This window comes from Electrophorus electricus, chromosome 4 (assembly GCF_013358815.1).
Source record: "Electrophorus electricus isolate fEleEle1 chromosome 4, fEleEle1.pri, whole genome shotgun sequence".
Classification (NCBI taxonomy): Eukaryota; Metazoa; Chordata; class Actinopteri; order Gymnotiformes; family Gymnotidae; genus Electrophorus; species Electrophorus electricus.
Window position 1 is genome coordinate 19,807,536 of NC_049538.1, and position 27,644 is coordinate 19,835,179.

The 27,644-nt window shown below is 41.7% G+C and overlaps 3 protein-coding genes across 5 annotated transcripts in view; 1 reads left to right on the forward strand and 2 right to left on the reverse strand.

The window, feature by feature from the left end:
- Positions 1 to 1,723: 1,723 nt before the first annotated feature.
- bckdha (branched chain keto acid dehydrogenase E1 subunit alpha) lies at positions 1,724 to 9,303 on the reverse strand. The gene is made up of 8 exons (XM_027029303.2): positions 9,054 to 9,303; positions 6,335 to 6,511; positions 6,004 to 6,090; positions 5,768 to 5,876; positions 5,374 to 5,535; positions 3,951 to 4,157; positions 3,591 to 3,732; positions 1,724 to 3,218 (listed from the first exon to the last, which is right to left on the reverse strand). The coding sequence occupies exons 1-8, from the start codon at positions 9,177 to 9,179 to the stop codon at positions 2,876 to 2,878; spliced, it is 1,353 nt and encodes a 450-aa protein (XP_026885104.2). The 5' UTR covers positions 9,180 to 9,303; the 3' UTR covers positions 1,724 to 2,875.
- A 78-nt stretch (positions 9,304 to 9,381) lies between these two features.
- exosc5 (exosome component 5) lies at positions 9,382 to 12,047 on the forward strand. Its single transcript, XM_027029304.2, has 6 exons — positions 9,382 to 9,564; positions 9,808 to 9,921; positions 10,824 to 10,945; positions 11,082 to 11,222; positions 11,621 to 11,710; positions 11,901 to 12,047. Exons 1-6 carry the CDS (start codon positions 9,471 to 9,473, stop codon positions 11,994 to 11,996), a joined length of 657 nt encoding a protein of 218 aa, XP_026885105.2. The 5' UTR covers positions 9,382 to 9,470; the 3' UTR covers positions 11,997 to 12,047.
- A 498-nt stretch (positions 12,048 to 12,545) lies between these two features.
- The window catches only part of tmem91 (transmembrane protein 91), a 15,496-nt gene continuing 397 nt past the window's right edge, over positions 12,546 to 27,644 (reverse strand). Inside the window, exons 1-5 of one of the 3 annotated variants that reach the window (XM_027029305.2) lie at positions 27,365 to 27,644; positions 21,120 to 21,161; positions 19,025 to 20,671; positions 16,943 to 17,089; positions 12,546 to 15,245 (exon numbers count right to left, since the gene is read on the reverse strand). The exon at positions 27,365 to 27,644 is cut by the window's right edge and continues 397 nt beyond it. In XM_027029305.2, coding sequence (XP_026885106.1) covers positions 15,090 to 15,245; positions 16,943 to 17,089; positions 19,025 to 19,444 — 723 coding nt within the window. In that variant the 5' untranslated portion in view covers positions 19,445 to 20,671; positions 21,120 to 21,161; positions 27,365 to 27,644 and the 3' untranslated portion in view covers positions 12,546 to 15,089. The remainder of the gene's footprint in view (positions 15,246 to 16,942; positions 17,090 to 19,024; positions 20,672 to 21,119; positions 21,162 to 27,364) is intronic. The other 2 variants (XM_027029307.2, XM_027029306.2) reach the window with 2 other exon arrangements.

The window sequence follows — 27,644 nt, forward strand, 5'->3', positions numbered from 1 at the left end:
AGGCTTAATATTCCAATATATACGATTTTCATAACTGTAATACATTGACTTAATTAATTTCATGTATAACATACTATTAGCACACTAATAACTGTTCATACATACATATTAAACACAATGTAGATCTAATTAAGGCTACTTGCAGGCCCCAAATGTAAAGTGAAATTGCTAAATGAACTATTATTGTTCTGATGCTGACTCAACTGACCTGTCTATCTAGGATCCTTATTTATTCTCATCAGTCTGGTGCTCTTTCTTACAAGTTCAAAGACCATGAAGGATTAGGACCCTCTGGTATTAATTAGCTGATCAGATGCCTCAAGCCTTATATACACAACAAAAATCCATAGTGTGCACTTAAACTGCATAATCAGATTATGCTACTCTTAGATTAAAATGTCATGGGACATGTATGCAGTCAGCAAGCTACACATTTTTTATTAGTTTTTTTATATTTTAGTCCACCTGAGGAGCAAGTGTGTGCACCTAAAGCCCATGACCCAGTGAAGGTGGTAGAATCGGTTTCAAAATACTATGCCTCAACTAGGAACTCAGACTCATCCCTTGAAGTCAATCAGAAAGATCTGTGAGGCTGGATTTGTCACTAGGCTTTACAAAGGCAACATCTTATATCATTTATCAAACAGCCCTTTTTTTTTAGTTAGACTACAGTTTTAAAGACTCCATGTCATTCTGTATTAATCCCAATTTCCCCATTTGTACCCTCTTCAAAACAAGCCCCTTTACCATTCTGATTAATGGCCCATTGCCTCTGTAACAAATAAATACATTGTGACACACGTAATTTCAGATTCAAATTGAATCAGGGGCATTGAGATAATGAAAAACAATTGAGCAGCTAGAGAAAAGCCCTTACTTGATTAGCTCCTCAGGGGAGCCTGTTTCTCTGGCAGGTAGAAGAGGGGCAGTGAAGGAGAAACATGATTTTGTCCTATTAAGAACAAGGAAAAAAAAACAACCAAGGCACCATAAGAAATAAATTCAGCATTAAATGAGTTACCCATCAACAGACGACTTGATCTGTCTCCTGCTCCAAATACAAGCACTAGTCCCACTTGGGGAGCAGATTAATATAAGACCCTGATACATTTGCTGTTTAATTATAGCAGACATTAGATCAAATTATGTTTACAACTTTGTTAGCTAGGGTTTAATGGTGGAACAATAGTTTGCACAGTAAAAAACTATTGTAAAAATGCTGAGACATTTTTAACCCACTAACACTCCCATTTTAAGCAAGCAGGAACTTCCAAGTGCATGGGAACATTTATTCAGTCCCATTCAACTCAACAAGCAGTGGCACGGCTGGAAAATACTACATATCTGCTAAGGATCATAAGCAATGAGCAAGATGATTCACCAGGGCACAATGAAAATATTATACACACACTCTTAGTTTGATGGTATATTAATTCAAAATACCCCAACTTGTTATTGTCAATGATCTGATGCTTTCTTTCTTAAATGATTCACTCATTTTTAATGATCTTGTGTTACAGCTTTCCAATGTGCACATTACATCAAGGACACCTACATCTGAGTAAATATTTCTGGATCAATGGAAACAAATTAGCTGCAGTATTAATTTTGTTAGATACAGATAGTTCAGATATTTTCTAACTTACAAGTAATAGTTCAAGCCTACTGTGAGTATAGTGGTTATTACAGAGTAAAGCCAAACAAACAGTCTCATGGACGTATGTTAAAGCACACAGTCAAAGGCATGACCATGTTTCACAAACATTTTATTGATGTTTCAATCTTTACTCTCCCACCCTCACACACCAATCATTCAATTATCCTAAACAAATGTAACAGTTAACGAAATCTGGAAGAGCAGCAGTATGTTCATCTTTCATCAGAAACCAAAATTATCATCAGCAATCTGGATGGCAATAAAAACAAACAAGTTACCAACAAAAGACAAACAAAAAAATCTGAATAAAATAATACCAAACCTCCCTCTGAAACAGCAGAGTTGTCAGAAGACACAGGAGCCTTTTTATTTTACTTCACAAAACACTCAAACGGATTTAGAAAGAGACTTATACATCATACCCAAGCCGAAAACATGAATATACAGATGTATTATCACCGTAGTTCTACAGCCTTTCAAAATATGGTTTAAATTAAGTATGAATACAATTCAATTTATTTGAATCAGATGTGATTGTTAAATGTGATGATCATCTTTAAAAACAAGGATTATGGGCATTTTTACCAGATTTACACAGATCAAAGTCAACACACAGTTAATACCTTCAATTGTAGTGGTAGATTCTCAGCTGAAGCACACTGTATCACAGAGCTCCAAATATCTTACCTCGGACACCACATTAGTCTATAATTCAAAAGTACAATAGGGTGCCCCCTACTGCCAACAACAAAATACATCCATCTTTACACACATCCCAGCTTTACGTGAATGACTTAATTACTAAAAACCTAATGCATAATAATTCCCCCCCGTGCAACTGTCATATCCCATTGCTTCCTTGCACCTTCTCACTGTCTGAGCTGATCCCAAGCCAAAAGAAAACAGAAATCCCCTACATACCCTCACCTCCCACGTTCTCTACCGCTCAGCACTCTGCACAGATGGCAGGACAGAGCAACATGCATCATTAACTGTAACTACTCTTAGTGTCGGGCGTTTCTGAAAACATGTGGCTTCATTCACCAGCAGCAGCTATCAAAAGTTACAAACTCATAAAAGTGATATCCGTTCACCCCTGCATCACCTAAATGGTGTTCCCAAAAAAAGAAAAGGCCATGGGTAGTAGGGCTCTTCATTTTCATTTTGAATGGGACCAGATCCTGTCTGGATTCCCTCTCTCCCTTCCTCCTCTGCAGTTTACTTGTCGTAGAGGTCCAGCGGATAGTGCTCCTTATACTGCTGGATGTGCCTCCACATGGACTCCTTCTGCTTCTGCAGGCCGGGGTTCATCTCCTCGTACACGTCAGTGAACATCAGGTCCGGGTGAGGCTTGAGCCTCCGTTCTGCCCTCTCGAAAGCCTCCATGACCAGCTTGCGGGACTGCTTCCTCCAGGCGCGCTCCTCATCCTCGCCCCACCAGCCGTGCGCAGTCATGTAGTGGCGCAGGCGGGAGATGGGGTGGTCCTGCTTGTCCCAGTAGTTCACCTCATCCACGGAGCGGTAGGCCGAGCTGTCATCACTGGTGCTGTGGTGGCCGATCCTAGGGGCAGTGGAAAAGGCACCAAGAATAAGGCGAAGGAGGGATGGTAATGGAGCTGGGTGAGCATGTACAGCTTATTTAATAATAATAATAATAATAATAATATTTATATTATTATTATTATTAATAATCTTGTAAGAATTTATAAAGCACTTTTCATTTTAGTTCCAAAAGGTCAAAGTGCTTTACATTAGAGTGAAGTTTGACAAATATTTATTCTAAAATAAAAATTAATAATGCAATAAAATATAAAAGGATCCAATAAAATAAGTGTAAGCCAGCCTACAATACATTTCGATTTTAACAACATCTTTATATCCTGGATTGCTGACTGTTCCAGAGCTTATGAGCTATATAAGAAAGCAGTCATACCTGTAGGTCATTGCTTCGATGAGGAAAGGCTGGTTCTCGGCCACTGCTCTCCGTCGTGCTTCCTTAGTGGCGTTGTACACGGCAAACACATCATTACCGTCCACGCGGATTGACATCATACCGTAACCTGGGCCTCGAGCAGCTATAAGCAGGGAAAGAAGAACATGCGCTTAAATATGCCTAGGACACTGTGAGGCCCAATCCCCTATAGCCCTCGTATGAGGTCTACAGTGCATCTTGGAGATCAGCGCCAGCTCAAGAGGTCACAAAAGAACAATTAACTTAGCAGAACTGAAGTGGACGTCACGAACAGCAGGTGCTAACAGCAGGCTGTGCGTGATAGGGTGGAGCCTGGCTTACCGATTCCATCACCCCTGTACTGTTCGTTGGTGGGGGTGGAGATGGCGTAGCCGTTGTTACGGCAGAAGAAGATGAGGGGGCACTCGAGAGTTGCGGCGAAGTTGAACCCAGCGTGGGCATCGCCCTCGCTGGCTGCACCCTCGCCGAAGTAGCAGATCACGGCTCGGTTCGAGTTCTCCCGCTTCAGAGCATACGCCGCTCCCGCAGCTACAATACATGTGGACAAGTACACAAGGATTCATTTACTCCCTTTACTTTTAGCCAGGGTAGATCTTTTTTTCCCAGCTATGTAACTACTGGTTCAATCCATGGGTGTTGTGGATTTTATAACCAGTTACTGATTCCTGCATCTGATTGAGTTCTAGAGCTCTCTAATTAAAGCTGTAGTTAGGGTGTGTAGTTTTAGATGCCAGACTCAACTGTGTGCTCCTTTAAAAATGGAGTGATCAGTTGATCATGTATCTACAGTGTTCTGAGAATATTCACTCATGTCAGTTCTGCAAGCCAAAGGGATTGAACATCAAGGATAACACCCTGGAAAAGACTTAAATAAAGTACCAAGTACCGGTACTGACATTCTATTAAGTAACTCGAGGTAAATTCGCCATCCACTGATTGTTGTTCATGGTGGGGAAAGGCTTCTCTCAAATTACTGAATGATGTGAAAGGTAGTTATTAATGGCCGTTATACCAGACTGGCAAACTAGCTAAGTTGTTTTTCTCTGTGATCTGTGCAAGACCTGGCATCAGTCTGTCACTTCTGCAGTCAGTTATTTTGACTTTGAATTTTAAAATAAATGTTGAGCTTTAAACGCATTCATGTCTGGCAGTAGGGCAGACAACACTGGGCAGGTTTCCCAAAATAACTGTAGCCAAAAGATCATGGGTAAATGGTAGCATTGGCTTTAAAGTGAACACTCTCTATGATCTTATGCTTCAATGTTTTAGGGACACTGGCTCCTGATTAGCAATTTAGAAATTACTGATGTGTGTAGCTACATAATAGATGTTAGATCCGTGCAAAAGCATAATTACTGAGTGTAATGTGGAATGTGTAGGATGATGCATGCTTAATAAATCATTGCAGCAAGGCAAAAAAACAGTGGAAAACAAAATTTGGGTTTAAAAAAAAAACAAAAACAAAAACAAAAAAACAGGAGTCATAGTCAAAGTCACTTTGTTTCCATGGGGATATTGCTCATGCAGAAAAAAAAACAAAAACAAGCATTTGGAATGGGCCTATATCATTTCTCCAGCTTAAAAATTCTCATTAAATCTGTGCTTCCTGAAATTCCATGGTATAAGATGTGTGCCTAATTACAACATTCTACTCTAGGCGCTTTCTGCTCAACAGTGTGCAGTCATTAGTTGCTAGAGACTATATTTTAGATTGTAAAAGTGTTGCACTGTTGTTGAGTCTTACCTTGGGGGAGCTGAGTGGCAAGAGGTGAAGAGATGGTGACAAAGTTAAGATCTCTGGAGCCGTAATGGACGGGCATCTGTCGGCCCTTGCCAAGGTCATCTGCATTGGCGTAGCACTGAGCCATAAACAGATCCAGCGGAAAACCTCGGAACATCAGCACTCCTACAATACAGAGAAAGCATAGCAGAGAGCACCATTAACTGCATAGTTCATTTTACCATTTCCTGTAATAAAAAATCTTTATTACAGACATTTCATCAACTGTTCTCTCAGAGATAGAAATAATTACAATTCCATTTACTGCCTCATTGTGCTGACCATGAATTGCTAAGCCAAAGGACAAACCAGATTTCAGAGATACAGAAGGCATAGATTTTGTCAAGCTGAGCCTCACCTGCTTCTCGATACTGCCCAAAGACTAAGTCGTTGGGGTTGAGAGCTGCAGCACTTCCTATGTGTGTGCCTTCCTCACCATAGTTCGTCATGTAAAATGAGATGCGACCCTGGAAACCAGAAAAAGACATTAATCAAGTGCACGTTGGGAGTCCTAACTCCCCACTGTGCTCCAATCAAAGGTTTTGAGGAAAGAAAATGAAACCTGGGATCGGAGCAGGTCAGGTCAGCTCTTACCTGCCGCTGGGACTCATACAGAATGCGATCCATTGTGTTGAGGAGTGTCATCTTCTGATAGAAATTTAGCACTGTATCTTTTGAAAGCTAAGAAGCAACAGGAGTATAGAAAAGTACATGGAATATAAAATAAAATAAATGAGGTGAAACAAGCACACACAAACTTTTGTAAAGCACCTTAACACAACCTATTAGTAATAGCTTTGTAAAATTTGTTCCACAATTCAGTCTGCACTAAAATTTTCGTTTTATCCTTACACACTGGGCAAAATACGTATTTTAACTCAAGTCTACCTATATTCATATGGTGGGGTGCACTTAAACTCATTACCTGCGGATCTTCTGTGGGCCTGATGATCTGTCCCTGTCTGTCCATGACTCTGTAGATTGGGATTCCCGAGATCACATTGGGCTTGATGAACTCGAGCTGATCAACAAACTCAGCAGAGGCCCCAGGGAACTGAGGCTTCTCCACCGACGAATCAAACGGCTGCTGTCGCTGGGCTCCCTGGCACAGGACAATGCCCCACCCAGGAATGTCAACTGACCAATCAGGACTTGTGCATGTTTAAAAATACCATAGACCTCTAGCTGCTCTTCACATAGCCACGAAAAAAGAAGAAAATGGAACTATAGAATCCAACTACAAATTCAGGCAATTTGTCCAACAGTACACTGATACACCGGCAGAGGAATGACTATTTTTATGAGAATAACAATAATTTGGTATTGCTTTTTCATCTTACATACTACAGTGAATAACTAAAAGAAATTTTGCTAAATGTAGCATTTTAATATAATAAATAAAGCTGCCAATACCTAATTCTATTTTACACATACACAAAGGCATATTATGTTCTATACAGCAGAAAATTACAGCATTGAGGGAAACAGCTTGCGTTATGCTGGCCTTACACCAAATGACTTTTCAAGTCACAGACAAGTCTGAATGTTGGAATAAAATCATGAGAGTTTTGAGAGAGTTGTGCTGCGCTCCAGTCATCAATCTTTTAACTTAAGCGGGTGAGTAAATCAGGATAGCTGTTTTTGGCATGTCTTTTCCCTGTCTTGAGGTACTGAGAAAATCAACCATGTGCAATATCACAAGTTGTGTCTTGGCTCATGCAAACAGTGGTGCGACATTGTCAACAATCAATAGGAGCGCTCACTCCGTGCACTAAACAGGAAGCAGCAAAGCAGGTACAGAAAGATGAGACATGAGACATGGAGGAGACTCCAGGGAGGCCTTGGAAGCTATGCTTCTTGTATTTATTTATTTTTCCTTGTATTTTGTTTTTTCAGAACAAACCACTGTGCACACACAACCGGTTTCTCTTTCTGATAATTTATTCAGGAGTTTTTCTTCTTGTAAATTTCCAACAAAAGCATGATGGGAAATAATCTGAAAAGGAATCTTACTGCAGTCTAGCGAACAGCGACCCTGCAAGATCCCCAGTATTTGCAAAATCATAGTCTTTGATTATATATTCTTTATATGTGAGAGGTTGTCTGGCTTTATTCTTTAAAAATTCAGTATCTTTTCAAAGACTTCTAGTTTTTAGCATTAATCATACTCCAGTTGCTATGGTAAGCAACCCAAATAACATTTGATCCTGGTGTGTAAAACAGACCAGTGATGAATGGGGTAAAAGCTGGCTGACAAACTACCTATGTCCTCAAGGAGACATTTGACTGTGACACCTGAAACTGAACACATGGCCCTATATGTAGGCTTGCAAAACAGTAAATGGATGGTTATTTATTTATTTGCTTGTTTGTTTGAATATAATAAACACGAGTTATTTAAGGTTAGCTTTTATGAATATAATATCTGTGGAAGAATTGCAGTATATCATTTGTTGCTGTTTACCTTCAAAATTAAAGGTTTATTTAAGGTAAATAGCAACAAAGGATATACTAAAATATTTAGAGGTCAGGCTACCAGGGAGACTCTAAATTAATGAACATTAAGGAATGAAATTAATGAAATTAATAACAGATACTTACTTAAGGTGATATTTGCACCATGTATATGTACGACCATTGTTACGTTAGTTTCACATTTGAATTGTTGTGGATTCACACTTTGTACTCATTTTATAATGTTAAGTAAAGGTAGAATGACATACACTATCCAAACATGCACATGCCACGACTAATCAGCAACTAGTAATATTAAATAATTTTCCAATTCATAATTCACTTCCTGTGCTTATTGTTTAACATATATTCATAGAAAGATGTAAATAAATAGACTACAGGCTCCATATAAATGCTGGTTACCTCTAAACTTACAAGACACAATTGTACCATTTATGGAAAAAGAGAGTGATCACATTTACTATAAACAGCCACAAATTCGATTTTTTCTGCTAAAACACTAATAAAAGAAGAGTTGTACATTTTTAAAAAAGAAGAAAAAAGCCTGAGAAGCAATACCTTACTTATTGTGCCAGAAATACATTCCTACACAGTCAGTAGTTAAGCAGTCTTATTTTCCACACCCTCTAAAATTGACCAATCAGCGCTTATGGAAATGGCAGCGCCTCGTCAAGGTTGAAATGCACGACTTGGCTATCGGCAAACATGATACGCATATATTTGTTTACACAGAAACAAATCCTCTGAATTCTGTAGCTATAACCTTCGTGGCAAGTTCATAGTAATATAATTCATGAATTAGAAATATCAAAGATATAACAACAACCACAAATACAACGTCCCTTCACTGCTGGTTGTCCAAAACCTCCCAAAACAACCGGTACAAGGACAGCTAGCTAGGGATAGATTCATTCCCCGAACCATCCACACTTTCCCGAATTTAACCATACACACAGGCTACGTACCTACACAGCTAGATATCATATCCACTCTATAAAACAACAAAATAAGATAACCAGTATGTACTGTGTTGCTAAAAGAACCGCACTAACGTTATCTAGCTAGTTAGCTAGATAGCGAACGTTAGTTATTGTAAATTAATGCACATGAAAAGAAATATACAAATGTCAAAAATCCCTCATTGCACGCGAGTTAAGAACTGGTCTTACATTGACGTGGAATGCCCTTTGCTGGGGGACTCTGGATGCTCTCAGAGATGTTTGTTGACGAATTGCATGGAAACCGAGTCCATACAATTTCATCATCCTCCTCACAGCCGCCATCTTTAAGATCATCCCCACCACCTCGTTAAGGGGTGACTGTATGAGAAGATTAGCCAAATTTAATTCCTCAAAATTAAATAGTGTTTTTTCAGAAAAAACGTTTATTATTTCTTTAATGACTTTTTAAACGTTTTAAAAATTATTATTAGTCTTTAAGCAGTGCCACAGATGAACAATTGAAATAAAAGTCGTAGAGACCCCAACCAGAATTTGGACCAATTTTCTGTTCTTTCGTCATCAGTGAGCGCTAGAAATAATGACGATTGAAAATGCGACAAACAATTAGTCAATGGACAAACCACGATGGATCCAAATGTTAGTAGTCAAGTTTTGAGGGAATTTGGCAGTGAGCAGAATTTGTTATCCAAGCCAGACGGTTCAGCCACATTTGTTCAAGGTATGTATTATACTGTTTCTCAGTGCATTAGAATAATTAAAATTAGAGTTAAAAATAAGGCCAGAAACCCAGTGCTATTTAACTAGTTATGACTGATAGCTACTTGCTAGGTCTTAAATGTATCTTGGCTATCTATCTATCTATCTATCTATCTATCTATCTGTCTATCTGTCTATCTGTCTATCTAACTACAATTCTGTTGGTTTTAGTTATGTCGGCCGTAAAGTGAAAATGTGTTTTCAGGGGACACCAGTGTGTGTGCAGGAGTATATGGGCCAGCTGAAGTAAAAGTTAGTAAGGAGATCTATGATCGGGCAACTTTGGAGGTTCTCATCCATCCCAAAGTGGGGGTGACAAGTATGTTTTTATTTTATTTTTTTTTTAATATATATATATTATTTAGAAAATAATTACAGTCATCAAGTATTCAGTGCAAGTGCGGACAATTTAATCCTGCCATCTAACCATCTACTAGTGCAAGCTAAATAAAAGAAATATGATGTCAGAAATACACAGGTCCCAGACCTAACTTAGATCACTAGCTGCACTGCACTATAGACACTTACCTTTGTAATATGGCTAATTCAACACGTCAAATAATTACCAACAATTCAGTAAGTGGAAACTGGTATGTAAGAAAAGGAAAAAAAAAAAATTGCAATACAGACTGTGACAGATGTCCGTGGAGTTGCATCTGTTTCAAAGACTTGTACTGAATTAGAATTCAAGTATTTAAAAATCCTGATTAGCTATTTATAAAAAACTGATGATGCATGTAGCTACATAATAGATGGTAGTGTGGCTGCTGTGATAAAGAAAGCAGTAGTAGATTTTAGATTAAGAAAATAACGGTGGAATGCAGTTTTACAGTGTATGCTGAAATTGCTCCTACTTAACCTATTGGCCAAACTCCATGAAATTAAAGGCCAGTTAATACATTTTTGATTGTTTGTCCTGTATTTTTGTTTTTATCAAGGCTGGTCTTTACAAGGCTGGTCTTTACAAGGCTGGTCTTTACAAGGCTGGTCTTTACAAGGCTGGTCTTTCGTGACCTGAGTTAGACAGCCAAATGTCAGTATATTTTAAATGATTTTAACAGCTACTCGTTACATTATAAAGAAGCAGAATGAATATTTGTTTGACTTTGCACTGAATCTTGTAGTACCTCTTCTCACCACAAGGTGGCAGTCACATAAAGGCAAAATTCTGTGTTCGCCCGTTGGACGTCCTCAGACAATTCTCCTGACCTGGTTCATTAGGTGTCAGGGAGCGCGCAAGGGAGCAGTGTGTGCGGGAGACATGTGAGGCCACTCTGCTCTCCACCCTTCATCCTCGTTCCTCTCTCACACTCGTCCTTCAAGTGGTGCATGATGATGGCTCAGTATCCTTCGAGACCAAAACCATTCCTAAGATGAGCTGTTCTTTGTTTGTCTTTGTTTGTGTGAGTTGCACTTGGATATGACTGTAATAGGCAGGGTCTCTGCTTCTCACTGGTTGAGTCCTTATCTGGTTCTCAGCTGTTGTCGTGCTGCCTAAATGCTGCCTGCATGGCACTGCTGGACGCTGGGCTGCCCATGGGACACCTCTTCTGCGGTGTGACTTGTGCTATTGACTCAGAGGGCTTCATCATTGCTGACCCCACGGCTCAACAGGAGAAGGTGAGGTGCCTTCACTTCTGTAAATCGTTCTTGACAAGGACTAGTACCAACTGCTGTAAATGTAAATGTGCCTTTATCCAAGAGCAGAATACACAGATCCTGTGTCCTTGTTTCAAGTGTGTGTGTGTGTGTGTGTGTGTGTGTGTGTGTGTGTGTGTGTGTGTGTGTGTGTGTGTGTGTGTGAGTCAAGCAAAGGTTATTAGTGTCTCACGCTTGCATACACATACATACACACACACACACACACACACACAAACACACACACTATGAGTCATGCCATTAAGAGATGCCTCTCCCATGGGTCTCTTTTTGCTGTACAATGCATTTTGCTTCACTGTTTAAATGTAGTTTTGGCTGGTTACCCAGAACCCTAAGCATTTTGTTTTGCTTTTTTATAGGAGAGTCGTGCGCTAATGACCTTTGCAATTGACAGTAAAGAGAGGAATGTCATGATGTCATCAACAAAAGGTTCTTTCTCAGCCAAAGAGGTAAGGTAGTATGAGGCAATGTCATTTGGTGGTGTTTTTGGGCAGATTTCACTACAGCTTTTGACAAAAAACCTTCTGAGGTTTTAGATGTGCACTGAAGTATGTGTGTATAATTAATTCTGTGCTTCATGGTGAATAATTCTTTTTGTTTTTACTGGATTAATATCGGATTTTATTGTCTTCCACACAGCTGCAGCAGTGTATAGCAGTCAGCCAGAAGGCTTCTGAGCACATCTTCCAGTTTTATAGGGATTCTGTGAAACGGAGATACTCCAAGATACTATGATATTATTTCTGTTTCTTGTTTTCATATTAAATGTAATTCTTTATGGTTCAACATGTTCTCTTTTATTCAAAAATAATTCAGATGGTGCATATGTATGTATATTCCAAACATTTTCATTAAGATTATTTCCCATCAGATCCTGCTGAAAGTGTAACCTTAGTGTGCATACTGTCTCTCAAATAGGGAAAGCGGTGTGTAAAGCATTTTGTATACTGTTAACTGGTATAAGAAACAGATATATTTACATGTTTACTGATGCATATGAACATAATCTAGGACTGCTGGTATAATTTTCTCTGTCCAAAAAGATATGACCATGGGAAGTAAAGTCATTAAAATAGAGAAGCATTCCTTAAGGCTGCTCAGGTTGAATCACTAGACAAACTGCAATATTAGCATACATTAGCACTCGCTGGTCTTCACTTGAGGCATACTTTGAATTATATCATTCGAAGATAATCAGATAATGAAGATAAATAATTAGTGATTAAAGTACCCCAGTTTTGTCTATAATATTATACTTACAAGTCCTAACAATACACAAACCTGTTAAGCCAAGTGCATTTATTGGTTTAGATCCATGAATCTTAATTATATACATAAACATTTACACAAGGTTTGTAAAACAGATCCAATAGATGAATAGAATGGAGTCCGCTCCTGGCTCTGGGCCTCTCACCAGAGGCTCATCATGGAGGGTTTGTCTACTCACTAGCTGAGCTGTGCACAGAGCACCTCGACCTGTTTACTGGCACGCTGCATGTGCATATCATGTGTGATGTATGTGTTTGTCATGCTCTCCACTTTAACACGGGGAGGAGAATGTTACGGAAGGCTGTCTTATCTTGCTTATCCAGCAGCAACCGGTCTGGCTGGTGTGGAGGCTTCTCCCCTGCCGTGACATGACCCAGTTCCTTGCTGCTGGCGGGGGTTTCTGGGCAGGGGTGGGAGCAGGGCGCTCTGAAGGTACCTGACAGAAATGTTTTGCTTGACCACTGCTTATTGTCTCTAATCTGTTTCAGCAGTTGACATTTTAACCTTTAAGTCAGCATTCGACATAAGTGAAAACTTACCGACACTAACATTAACAAGCACAAAAAGTTTGTTTTTCCACCTATAAATTGTACTTCATCGGTTTTGGTTTTTTTTCTCTTATTGTCTTTAATGGGATAAAAACTGAGTAAAAAACAGGTGTGCCTGTTAAGGATACATGCACTTTCCTGACTCACAGACCAGGTGAAACTAGGTGAAATCTATGTACTGTCATTTATTTTGCCTGATAAATCCACTTTGGTCTATGAATAAATGGGAGGAGACAATATGAACAAGGGTTTTTAAGTGTTGTGTGACATGGATTGTACATGACTGAAATGCGTTTGAGTGGGGCATGATGGCACGTATCAGGTCGACAGATGGGGTCTATAGCCAGCAAAATATATTGACTTTCCTATTTTTACTTCATTTAATTACATATCTTCAGGGCTCCTCCAGCAGAGCTGCACTAAGGATAATGAGACATGTTTATACACAAAAAATCTGACATGAGTTGTTTCTTTGAGCTGTAAAGAAAAAGCAGCTTTCATGAAGAACTGATACAAACAAAAATGATACAATATGGGAGTTAGTCAAACCACAAAACATAGTAACAGTTAATTCTATACTACTATAATGGAACAGTTTTTAGCATGGTTGTACTCAGTGATTCCCTTTACTGGAGATCACAGTCAGACTTCTCTTATCTGTTGTTTATGCGATACATACTGGGTGACTAACATAATACAGCTTATCAAGGCAAACCAAAAGCCCACATCCCCTGAGGGCTTTATGCTGAGGTGTGGCTTTTTCTGAACTTTTTCTGAAATTGTCCCCAGTGTGTAATCTCCATGCAGACAGACATATTAAAGGTGCACTGTAGAGTCTCTGACTCCCACATAGTGATCACGACATTGGGTATCAATGGTGACTGTGCTGTTTCTGGACATCCTGCTTAGAATTCCCATTTCCATAAGCTCAGCGCATGCCTACAACCAAATGGATGCACCTCAAGGTCAACAGCTACCCAACCAGCAAGTATTCCTAAATGCTCCAAAGCTTACACAATAGGGGAAGGGTTTCGTTTGAATGTGGAAAATGTTTCCACTCATTTTGGGCAAGTTGTTGGGCTAAGCTATGTGAGGTGACACCTGCTGCAGTGGTCTGCTGAGTAAGTGGTGTTATTAGATGGGAAAGTGGAGATCTGCATGGCAGAAAGATACCCGCGGGAGAGGCGTATCTTAATGGTATGACTCATAGTGGAAGTCACACTGGGTGGGTGTGTGTGTGTGTGTGTCCCTGCCACATTTCAGCCTTTCCATCCCTGTTTTTTTTACTTTGACCGTGCAGTGAGGCATGCTGGTTCCTACATTTGCTGGCAGTGTAGTGTTCCCTTTGTTGTTTATGGACATTTGGAAAGGTAAACCTAAAAAAAAATGGCACATCTTTTTGAGAAGAGGGTAGAAATAACTGTGACTGTTTAATAAAACTAGTTTTAAACTACAGCTTTTCTGTGGTGCCAGAAGGGGCCTAACGGGGTTGTGAGACACTGCAACTATGTAGAACTGTGCCAATGTTTACAGGAGAGGGAGAGGATTGTCTTGATGTTCCAAGCTGAAGTCCATCGCAAAGTTTTGCATTTCCTGTCCTTTTTCTACCCTTCAAACAAGCTCTCAAACTCATCAGTTCATTTGGGGGCACAGAGCTCTCTTACCTATGCAAGCATTTCTGCTAAGTGGTGTAATGTCACTGGTGCAGTGCTGTGTTTTGGCCAGAATAGGTATTTTCTTTTGTCCTTTTCATAAGCTTATATCTATCTATTTGTAATATTTGTGTTGAGCTCCATTCCCACCAGACTTATTGGTGTCCATCCCTCAAGATATGAAAAAGTCCAGACTATTTGGATGCACATATATTTTCAGGAAGCTTAAGGAAAACCTACAAGCACTTCTTAGTAGCAATAAAAGCCAGTTGTCACAAGGTGTGGATTTGGGGAAGCATGTGGTCCAAGAGGTGGGGAATGTGGTATAAGAGGGGAGGGGCCTGATGCTCAGTACTGCCTTAAGGTGGCTTCCCAGACAGGTAGGAGATAAGTGCGGCAACAGCACAAGCGTAGGTGATGATGCCCAGCACAATGGCGAGGATGGATAGCCAGAGAGCCTGGCGAGATGCAGCGCTAGCTGCCTGGAAGTCGCCCTGGGCCCATGCCTTGTTCGTCTGACCATGACCGCCCAGTGGAGAGCAGGAAAGAAACAATGAAAAGTTAAGATTAGTACAGGCATCAGTTATTACAAGTGATCTATCTCTCGGCATCTGTATCTCAATCCTTATATATGGCATTTTGTCATCCGACCAAAGCTACCGTGTCAGTAACATCCATTTTATACAGTTCTATGGAGAGGGTTTGGGAGGTGGGGGGGATTATGGCTCCTTTTCTATCAGATTTTTTATTTGTAACCCCATTGCTCTTTAGAATACTTGTCATGTCTGACAGCCTCTCATCCTCTAATGGAAATCCATAACAGAGGCTGACTCGTTATGGATTTAATTAAAACCTTAATGAATTTCACTGACCGAAACACCGGGCTGCTGTCATGCTGCTATTCAAGCCCACGAGGCTAGTAATGGAAAATTCACCACAGACCTCGGTGTGTTGCCATCAAACATGACGAGCCAGAACACAGGGTATGAGCAGATTACGCACGATTGTCATCCTCTACCACAAGTGTGAGCTATTAGTTTTAGATTTTCCCTACAAAACTAGCTAGAAGGAGATTTGATGGAAAAGCTAAATTGACTGTCACTCTGTAACTTAAATCAAGCCTTACAGTGGGCAGTAAGTACCATTCCTGTGATCTCCTTTCACCATCCCACTACATTAACCAGAAAATCTAGTCTGACATTTCATTTGTGGACTGGTGTTGATTTAGATCATCATGCATCATACAGATTGTCTGGTGGCGTAATCCTGCTAATTTTGATGTAATCCTGTTTTAAGACACAGGTGTAGTACTTTTCTAAAAAGATCACCTGTTGCCCTAAATGCCACGGCAAATTGCCACTCAGCTTTCCGGATAGGTTAAAAGAATGAGGATAATGTCATATGCTCAGAGATATTTAAAACAAAATGGTTCAAAACTGCATTCGGATGGTGACTGATCACTCCTAACAGTGATAACTTAGTGTTAACTTTTTGAGTTATTTGTTCTCTAGATAGAAATACAAATAATTTGTCATTCATGTAATAATATATAGAATAATGTATTATAATAAAAAATATATTTAATTTTATATGAATATGTTTCTGTTTTATTGAAGTCACAATAATCCTTTGTACTGAAGAATGAAAAGTGCAATAGAAGACGCTCTCCTAAACCATAGTTTATGACTCTCCCTCTATTTTTGACTCTCATTTATTTTTGACATTTTAGTTCATTGCGCTTGTGTAGTCTCAAATTTGTGTAATATTTTATTGGAAAACAGAACCACTTGAGAGTTTTTAATGTCCTTGGTGATCCAGAGCACAGACTCTAAAAGATAAAGCAGTTTGTACTTGTAGTCACTTATATGTGACCTACTACTGCAAGACTAGCATCAGTGTGACTATATGTACATAGGAGGTCTAGATTCAGATCCATACACATCCATTACTAACTGCAAATATTATCCATACAAATATTATCCACACAAATTAGCCACACACTGAAAGGTATTTATTCTGCTAAAAATACTCTGAGAAATGTAAAGACAGTGAGACTATACAGAGCAGAGTTGCCCAAAATGCTGTAACAGCATATAATAGGGTTATAACTGGAAATTCCCTGCTATAACATTGAAGTCACTAAAGTGTACTGGAGTCCAACTCTGCAGGAGTGGGGTTGGGCACCGCTGACGTGGTGCAAAGGGGTTCTTACCTTCTGAGACAGGTAAAAGGCTGCAATACCCAGAGGCCAGAAGCAACAGAGCATGGAGAAGAAGGCAAGGCCCAGGTAATCCTGTGGGATCATTAATGGAAAGTTGTTTTCACTGTCTATGTCACTGAAGTCGTCACTGGAGGAGTCCTGGTGGACAGAGATAGTCACATGAATCAGTTGAGTCTACAGCATCACAACTTTGATAAATCAGGATGAAATGTGGGCTAAAATGGCAGTAACGTGTTTTAACAAATTTGGAAATATAATGTATTTTTTAACAGATACAATCTGTATAATGTAATTTAAAAATATTTTAAATAGACCAGCCGTAGTCTTCACTTCTCAGCATCTTCTTGGTAATTAAAAAAAAAATTAGATTAACTTTGGTTGTGTTTTACTGACTCCTGGTGAAGCAGACTACATATATTTGCCGTCATTTCTTAAAAAAGCCTCTGCCGGAACGAAGAACAAACTTCCTCTGGTAGCTCTTGGGTAATGTGATGGAATGGGGTTATGCCAAATGTGCACCTCCTGAGCTTGCCTGCTGGTGAATCATGACTCAATTTTCTTTCAGAAGGAGCTGCATTTTCACTCTGTCTCTTCCACTCTGACCTCATCTGAAAGTTCTTCCTGTTTTAGCCTCTCTAAGAGCTAATCTTAATTTCTAGCATATGTGCCTTATGTTTCATTTACCGCACCTTACACATGTTGTTAATTTTATCTCTGTGAAGGCATTTCTATTAGATGCAACTAAATTAAATAGAGAAGAAAACTAAAAAAAAGAACCACATTGAGTTGTCATGACAAGCACTTCAAAGAGGAGCACGTAGTCTACTTTACCTGCGGATGTTAAACTGCCTGTGCCATGATGGTGTATCCCAGCACATTTCACTAAATAATGCTACCTACTGACTTGAGCTAATTAGCAAAGCCACATGCATGCAACAATTAAGGTTCTGGGGAGAACTTCTACCTTATGAACCTGAAGTATCCACCTCTGGCTCATTCTTGGTGCAGGGTAAACGTCATACAAGTATATGGATATGGAGAATAAGTCACAGAGATTAAAGAAGGGAATACTGGGAATGTATCTCAGGTATAAAATAAAGACCCACTGTTTGAGAAAGACCACTACACTCTCTCTGCTCTCTGTTATGTTGTCCATGTCCTGCCCACATTTCTAGAGCAGTTTTACCCTTGATGTCCAAGTAAGTATCACTGCTGGCATGTGTAATGTACAGTGACAGGAAGAACCAGCTGTGTTCACAGCTGTGTAAAGGACTGGATAATTTTACTGACTGACACTGTGATGAGTTCTTTTCTTTTCCAGATGTAGACACTCAAGTGTTGCTGTGTGTCTGTTCGAACTGCTTGATGCGTCAGAAGCAAAATGTGAGTCAGGTGCATAATGGGGTTTTGCTTACCCTCTGTTGCTACTTTCCAAAGCAGGCCAAAACTGGTCACATCTTTCTGTCTTAACATGTTTGTTGATAAACTGAAAGATGAATTCAACATCTGAGTCACTATTTTACTCTGCCAGACCTTGTGTACTGGTGTATGAAATAGAAGTTGGCATGGGTCCTGTTAGTGCTGACGTGTTATTATCTACAACCCAGTTGGAACTGAGCTTAATTGTTCTGGATGTGTTTGTGGCTGTCCAAGCTTGCCTGTCCATCTTCTATTCATGGTTTTTGAATTTTCAATTTAAAAACTTCATCCTTTGCCATCCTCTTCTCCCTTGTGTCTCGGAACTGCAACAACTCTTGGAGTTTCTTCAAAATAGTGGGTTACCTAACATTGCTTCACCCCATTCTTTCATGATGCGAGCATGACAAACAAGAAGAGGGCAGGCCAGGGAAGGAAATGGGCTGAGCCGTGTTGGGCCGCAGGCTGCCTTGTGCTCATGTTGTGCCGACATACACGACTGAACCTTGTTCGATTTTGCATTTTGGCGAGCCTGGCTCAAGAGATAACAGCAAGCCTGTCAGTGCCATGTGACCCAATGGTATGTGATTGCATGTGTGTAGGAGAAAAGGGAGAGGTGTACATGAGACAAATTGGAGACAGATCTATACCCCTCACCTCAAAGTCTGGCAGGAGGTCGTCCTCATCCTCTATGCTGTAAGACACGCTGTGGACGTCTCTGGTTTCTGCCAGCAGCTTCCGCTCCAGGGATGAGCCAGGCCTGATGTCCACAAATGTGGTTTCCAGGTACTCCTTGGCATGGAGGCCCAGAGGCTCAGCAGGACTCCATATTGGAGCCGTAGGGTAAAAGGATTCCAGCGTGCTGGGCAGGGAACACGGATCCAGCAGCTGCTGATGACGCATATCTGCAGAAGTGCAGTAATTCCTCCACCCCAGAGAGGGTGCCCTCTTTTCCTCCTCGCACCTTACTAAAATTCCCTTAAAGAGTCCACCGCCACAGGTGCCATTTCCCATTCGGTTCGAGTGGTTGGGGCTGTCAGCCAGAAGTGGATGCTCCAGTTCATCCAGACTCTCCATTGTGTTTTGGAGGAATGTGAACAGACACGAGTCGACCACTTTAACAAGAGACGTCACCCCCACCAGGTAGACTGTGGATGTCCCTCAGGTGCAGTTCGGTGGGCTTTATTCCAGAGCAGCAGGTGCACTGGCCTTAATGGACCAACAATAATCCATCGTTAATGCAAATGTAAAATTTTTGCAATATGGCATCACTTGTTCTTAGGCTGCAGCTAGTGATGAGGATCATGACGGCGGCAGCAGAATCGAGAGAGATGCAAGCATGCCCCCCTCCCACTCCACCCTTGTTCACCAAGGTTGTCTCAGGAGGAAGGTTGTTTCTCGTCGTGTCTTTGAGCTCCTTGGTTTCTTTCGCATTTCGTTTTCTTCACGTCAGAAGCTATTTGTTGCCACCAACGATGGCTGAATGCAGGGCCTCTGTCACACATTTCACATGATGGGATGAAATCTGGGACTTATGAATATGCTAATGAACTTCACTTTGCATGGCAGAAGACGGAAGTCAATATCGGTGATAGAATGCCTTGATTAGCACTGCAACACTGCTGGGAAAGAGAGCCTCAACTGCAAACGTCCTTAAAGGGCTCAGATTGACTGTCCGTTCTAAATGCTAATCAAAATGTATTATAATGTACTTCTGTGAACAAGGTACAGGACTTTGATTTAAATGCAAAGCAGATGGTTACAACAAAAATAGTGCTATCTTATAAAAAAAACCCAAAGATGATGAGAATATACACTTGATGTCAGAAAACTTGCTTTATGGATGTTGTCCTTTTATTTTGCCCTGGCAGAACAGTCAAAGAGAGAAGAAATAAGCAAACAACCTGAGACAAAAAGATGCCCTAGAAAACCAGTCACAGACTGTTGAAAGAAGTATGAGCCACACAAATACTGCAAGGAGCAAAACGGATTTTTCCCTCTTCAGCCCTGCAGAATATTTTGTGAATAGTACTTAGTCTTCAGCTTTAGCAGAAATAGAAGCGTCTGGTCAGTCACTCTTTTCACCGTCCATTCAGCTTAATGCTGAGGGGAAAAGTGATGATGAAGAAATCACAGCCCTCAGGTATTGATTTATGGCCACCTTTGTGTGCTGTCCGAGCCTGGCGTCCTCCTCCGGGACATGTATTTTTAATGCATTTTCATTCTCCTGGCAGGGGCGTCAGTCGGGACCGGCAGGGAGTCGTCGGTAGCTGCCCCCCGCCTCCTCCTGTTCTCGTCACTGCGCTACCAAAAAAGAGAACAAGGTCACAAACAGTGCTTGTCTTGTCTTAGCCAAAGTGATACTCAGCACATGCAGAGCTGAGGCTCTGGGTCAACAATACCCCAGTGCATGTGCATCCAAGTCACAAGCGTTTGCACTGAACGAAGTGGCTTGGCCATGCCAGGGAGCAAACACTGAGTCACAGGACATCTGCCCAGGGGCACTTGTGTGCCTTGTCTATTTTTGTAGATGATTCAAAGGAGGGGGCGGGGAAGCGAGAGGGCAGGGGGCGCGTTGGCGAGGAGATTGAGACTGAAACACAAGGGCACCAGTCTTTAAAAGGGTTGGATGAGTTCCAAGTGCTATAAATCCACTGACGCTCCACCCTTGCCCCATGCTTTTAACTTAGGTTCAAGCCTGTGATGTGCCGTGTGTCACATCTTTGCACGCCGGGATCTCTGATGCACTCACCTAAACACAAGAGACGAGCTGGAACCCCGCTGAGTCAATGTGCTGGCAAAGACAGAGACAGAATTAGAGAGAGGGAGAGAAAAAGAGGGAGAAACAGAGCGAGAGAATTCCCAGAACCCTTTTCAGCCAAGGTCTGCAGCTTCAAACCTTTGTCCTCATGAATATGTGTTCTACTTAAACACTTGGACGAATGCCTGGTTATGTAAAACTTCTGTCTCAAAAGGGAGAGGTGTTTTACGTAACCAGGCATTCATCCAAGTGTTTCTGCTGGACATATATTCACAAGAACACAAGTTAGAAGCAGCAGGCCTTGATGTTAAAAGCTTCAGGTATTCTTTCTCTCCTACTGCCAGTGTGTTGGAAGGGCAACACGGTGTCTGATCACTACCGGCCCTCGCTCTCTGATGTCATCAGGAATTGCATTCCCTTGCTCACAAGGCTCACAGCTTCTGTTGATGTTTACTTTGTCAGCCAGACACATTTGTCATCAGGATGTGAGCAACCTTTATGGATTCCTCACTGGCCGCTTCCAGCTGCTCTGCTGGGTAGAGCAGTGTGGCTCCCTCACCAGGGCGTATTGACCAGCAGAAGCTGGAAGCTCTGAACAACTAATGGCTGTGCACAGTGACAAATTTCACAGTTAAAATATGATTGCACTGAAGATGAAACCATTACAGCTTGAAGATGAATTGTCAGCTTGAAACTAACAAATGGCTGGTTGGCCATGAGTACTGGCTAACTCAGTCAGGTAATCAAAGACGGCAGACGGATCTAATTCAAGTCTTTTAGTAAACAGAATGTAACACAAATCGCAGGGTGGTGATGGTGGTGGTAATGGGAGGGTTGTTGAGGAGTGCATTGAAAACCCTTGGGCTAACATTTATGTGAGCCCAGATGTGCTGTGCTGTGCAGGCGTGAGAGTAGCTCTGGCAGGAGACTCTCAGGGGGCTCCAGAGAAGTTTCAGAAAGGAACACAGCCTCCCCTCCCAGACACACCGCTGTTAGCCAGGCCTGACAAACGGAGGTGACAGCACAGACTGACGGACACCTGCAGTGAAGGTAGGCCATCCATCTCTCATTCTGAACCACTCCTGATCAGTTCTTCCAGCTCCGCTGTCTACCTGTCTAACTGCATCAGCCGTAAGCCTCTAATCTGCCCTGATTAGCTGGTCAGCCTCCTGCTCTGCTTGTTATGGAAAATTATGACACTTTTTTTTTCAGAATGCACAATCAGGAACACTTGGAAAGACACACCTTTAAAAATTCAAATAACATTTGATATGGTCACTTTTAGGTTTGTGTTTGCATTTGAGAAATAAATGATTAAATTTGGAAAAAAAAATATTATCTGTATGCCTGAATTAATTAAGATGTTATGTATGTGTGGTGCATTTTCAAAGTTGGCTTTTCACAGAGCATTCAGTTTCTGTAATAACTGTTGTAATTTTGCTGCTGTTTTTATGAACACATATATGCACTGCATAAAGGGTTTTTTATTAGAATGAAAATATTTAATTAAGCCTCTGCTAAGGTTCTGCTTTAGGGTCCTGTTGAATTTTGCATAAAATATGTATTGTTCTATATATTTATGTGGGTCTGTGTGCATATTTGACTGATGCAATTTATGGCTGAAATGTATTTTTTGCTGACACAAACTTTGTTATTACTATATGTGGATTATGTGTTTATATTTTCACATATCCTTTGATTATGGCATGAAGGGAGCTCTGGCTGATGCAAGTACGGCTGGTTGAACTTTTGGCAGCGGCTAGCAGAACTTTTAGGTGTGTGTGTGTGTGTGTGTGTGTGTGTGTGTGTGTGTGTGTGTGTGTGTGTGTGTGTGTGTGTGCGTGCGCGTGCACGCACACACACACATGTGCATGCATTAACAGATCACACAGATTTAAAACTCATGCTAAAGATGAAGATTACTCAAGCAGTAACTGGTTTGGGGTAAAAATTTGTTTTTGTCTTTTATTATTTGAATCGATGGAGCTTAGAACTTCCCCGAAGCTGTAGCGCCTTGTGTATTGACCTTGTGTATTGACCTTGTGTATTGACCGAGTGCTATAGTTGTTGCTATGGGCACTAACTCCTTCATTTCCTAGGGTTGAAAAACACCTTATGTGTATTTCACCAAGTCGTACAGTGAACAGCTTCCATTTAGAATGTGTAATGACCAGCACTGTAAACTAGCCTGCAGAGGTCGGGGAGCAGAGCACAGTATGGCTCTTCTCAAGGGCTCATGCCGGGAGTAGCTCCATTGATTATGGAGAGAAAATTCTAGAATGTTTGTTCATGGGCCGAGCTGAACTGGACTGGCTCACTTTATACAGTGATGGTGGTTCTGACTGATAGCAAAGAGGAGAGATGTAGTGAGAAGAGAAGACAAACACATACGCTCACGCACACACACTATCAGACCTCTCAGTTAAATTCATTAGAGCAATCGCATCACAACATGAACACCCAACCTGTCCCCCCCAAAAAGAACCACACACATACATGCACGCACACACATTCTCAGCACCTCCCCCAGCAACTCTCCCTACGCAATGCCCTCATGATGGTTGGCCTCCACGAGAGAAGCACTCAGCTTTATTAGGTCCCCCCCATCCCCCCAGTCAGCCCTGCCTCTCCTCTATAAAAGTCTGCTGTCAGCTGCATTACGACACTGCCTCCTTTTCAGATTACTGCCTGTCTTACGCATAAAATACCCGCTCAGGCGCACAGAAGTTTGCAAGGACAGCCCAGCAAATCACCCCTGGCACTTTCATAAAGAATTGCTCCTGCGTCTCTCTGCTTCTCTCGCTCTCTCGCTCTCTCGCTCGCTCTCTCTCTCTCTCTCTCTCTCTCTCTCTCTCTCTCTCTCTCTCTCTCTCTCTCTCTCTCTCTCTCAGGTATGCATGCAGGTGTCTTTCTGTGTGTACTCAGCTGTGTGATGTGCTCGAGTCCTCTTTACTGCGCTCAGCTCTCTAGTACCATTATAAACACCCAGGTCCAATTTCTTTTTATGTGCATTTGACATTAGAAAAGGCAGGTGGCTGTCTTACTGCTGTCTACATGCATGTGGCTCTTGTACATTGAGAGAGAGTTCAGTGCCCACACGTTCAGATGCACCTGAACGCACACACACACTAAGTGAGGTGAGATCGGCACTCTTATTCTCCATGTAAACCGCCAAAAGACTTCAAATTGCATAGAATGGAGAAAACAGCAGAGCATCCACAGCCGATCTGCTGCCCTCTATACTGACTGCAGTCCTTTGTCCTAGCTGTGTCTCCTGGAGGAGCCCAAATAGAGAGCTGGGCATTAGGGGTGAAATGTGTGCACTGCATTTCGTTTTAGATCTGGGATGGTGGGTATATATACACGCCCAGTGATTAATGGGCCAGGACCTGATTTGCCATTTCTGTGCTCCACTGAACTGCTCTACTTGTATATGGGGGCCTTGGTAATTCCACCACATTAACGCCATGAGCCCAGCAGTGTCACATTATGGGCAGAGTGGAAGATGTATAATTCTCTCCAAATGGCATTATAATGGAGAAACGAATTCAGAGCGAGCGATTGAGAGAGTGAGGGGATTTTTTTTTTTAAAGCCCAAAGCTTGGTGCATGTGTTTGGAAATGAGCTCATTAATCAGTCATCTCCTAACGCTACTCCTTCTCTCCCTTTTTCACTCTCCTCTTTCTCTCTTTCTCTCTTTCTCCCTCTCCCTTTCTCCCTCTTTTAGACACACACATTCTGTCCTCTTAGGTTTGACATGTGCAGTCACTGCTGTAGAGTAGCCATTTGCATGTATCTTAGTTGGGTGATTCCCCGTATCCTTCAGACATCACTGCTCCTCACGGCTGTGCCAGAGAGCGAGACAGATCCAGGAAAGGAGAAACGGAGAGAGAGAGATGATGAGATTGTGCATGTGCAGAAATGGTGACAGTATCTCACTTCCAGCTCATGCCGATTACGCTTTTGCTGGGAAAATTTTTTCTGTGAATGTGTGTGTACACTCGACACCAGTGTGTATAAGTGTACATGTTGTATTTAATGCATGCTTGCGTTACGTACAGTGCCAGTAAATGTGTGCTATTATTTTGATAGTTATTTTTAACCTCCAGCTGTTCCGTCCGTGCTAATGAATGCAGAGTGTTGCAGATTAGCCTGCGAGATCACTGCAGGGGCGGAGGGATAAAAAAACCCAGAAGAGTCGGCAAGGAAACGGGCCATACTGTGCAAGTATAGAAATGCATGCTGGAAGATTGACAGGCATATAGGTGCTAAAAACAACAGCAGCAACAAAACAACAACAACAAAATCTGCCTAGCTGGTGCTTGTTTTGCAGCAGGTTGTATAGCTGGGTTTTTGCTTGGACTGCAAGTCCTGACTGTGCTGGAGAGATGCTGAAAATGACTCCAGTGCACTGCACACATGCTGCACTCACAGTGGCACTGAACAGGCTGAACTTCTACCACAAGCCCCTAAATGGATGAAGAGGCTGCAGGCAGTTTCATGCACTCTCACACCACTAGCTGCTTGTGCTCCTCTACTGCTGGACCAGTTAGAGGTTGACTGAAAATTAGAGTCCAAAACAGCAACTTTTCTCTATGTGTATCTGGCTGTAATGCGTCTCTGGGATGTGACTCTGGTTTCCCCAGTAACGTGACAGCTGGTACAGAAGCAGGTACAGTTTTTGGGCTGAGGTGGGCAGTGTCAAGCATTTAGAACTGCAGCAAAGGGAGGAGTGAAAAAAACCACTCAGATGTACTCAGCTGACACACACACACACACACACACACACACACACACACACACAGAGAAACACAACAAGCAGTAGCACTTTACATTTTGAATTTGTGAGACAGTCTGTTACAAAGAATTATTCATTATATAGAAGTGATATAATATTACATCTTGCATTCCATATTCTTTGTGTTGGTTGTGTTATAGCCAAGAACCTCCAGAGATGCACTGCTACGGATATGGCCAAATGTGTTGCTAAATCGCATCATCATTACCATTGCAGGCGCGTGTAGGAACATGATAGGCTGCTAATCGTTTATCACCCACGCTAAGTATCTTGCTAGCACAGAGGGAGCAGGAAAACACAGCCGGGTGCAGTATGGGGCAGAGTGATTGAGACAAACACACACACACACACACACACACACACACACACACTATACCTGACACCACTGATGTTATTCTGTTTGTATTCTGTTTCAGTTGAGAAAGAAATGTGATGTGGCCATTAAGCCAAGTAGCACAAAGCACATACTATAACACAATCTCCTTTTTGATTGTAATCTGAGGTAATGGTTTAAGCAGGGAGATTTTGCCAGGGGTTACATTTCATCTTAGACATGAGTGTGTGTATGAGAGCGCGAGAAAGAGAGAGAGAGCTTGAAGGTACACAGAAGCTCAGAGTAATAAAAAAAATGCTTGAATAAATAATGGGACATTTTAGAGGTTATTGTCAATATGTGGTAATTACTTCTACAGCATTATCTTTGAGCACAGCTCAAGCAAGTCGAATGTGTAGCAGCTGTGCTCGAAGAAGGCGGGCAATCGCTCTGTTTTTGCAGGGCTCGAGAGCAGGGAGGAAGAATGGAAGGAGCCCGCGCACAAATGCTCCAGCCTCTGCACCGCAGAGCAACAATAACCCAGCCTCTCATCAGCCCAGTCCCCGGAATAACGACCACCAGCCTCACCACACTCTCCTTCCACCTCACTGACACCACCCGAAAGCCAAAGCAACGCAAACAGCGCGACTCTCGGACTCTGCTGGGCGGATCAACCCACACTCTGTGCTGACGGACAAACCGACCGACAATCTGTAACTTATAAGCCCAGAATCACAGAGCTGTTCGGCGTGGATGCTGATCAAATGGAGGAGCCCCTTCTTGCTACGGTGAATTCAGGGGTAGATGCACCTACTACAGCATGACTTCAGTATGACAGCTGGTCTAAAATGCTGATATGGGCAGGCCAGGATGGCATGCTCTTCTTGCCCCAGGAGAACTTTTGCAAAGAGAAACTTTCAACAATCCAAAAACTTCCTATGGACACATACTCGTCTCAACATTTAACACTGTCATGCAATATCTGACTGTGATCATGCATTTGTCTATCCAAAATAGTGTGTTGCCTTACAAAATTATGTTATTAGGTAGTAAATGATTCACATGCTGACAAACGAAATGGAACTTTTAAAATATATGTTCACATGGCCATAGATCAGAACGTACCTGTCTTGTCGTGAAGAGAGGGTGCTGGTACTCTTGGAGTGGGAATTTTTGGTGGACCGGACTTTGATGGGTAAACAATTTGGAGAGGAGTGGATCAATCAAGCAACCCAGTCAGAGCTGCCCAAAACTGCCCAGAACTGCCGAGGTCACTCTGACAGTTACAGAGACCAGCTTCTGCTGATGATGCCTTGTGTGTGTGAGAGAGAGTGAATAAGGGAGGTAGCATGTGAGTTTGAATGTGAGGTCAGCTGAGGCTGTAAACGTGTACATGTGTGTATGT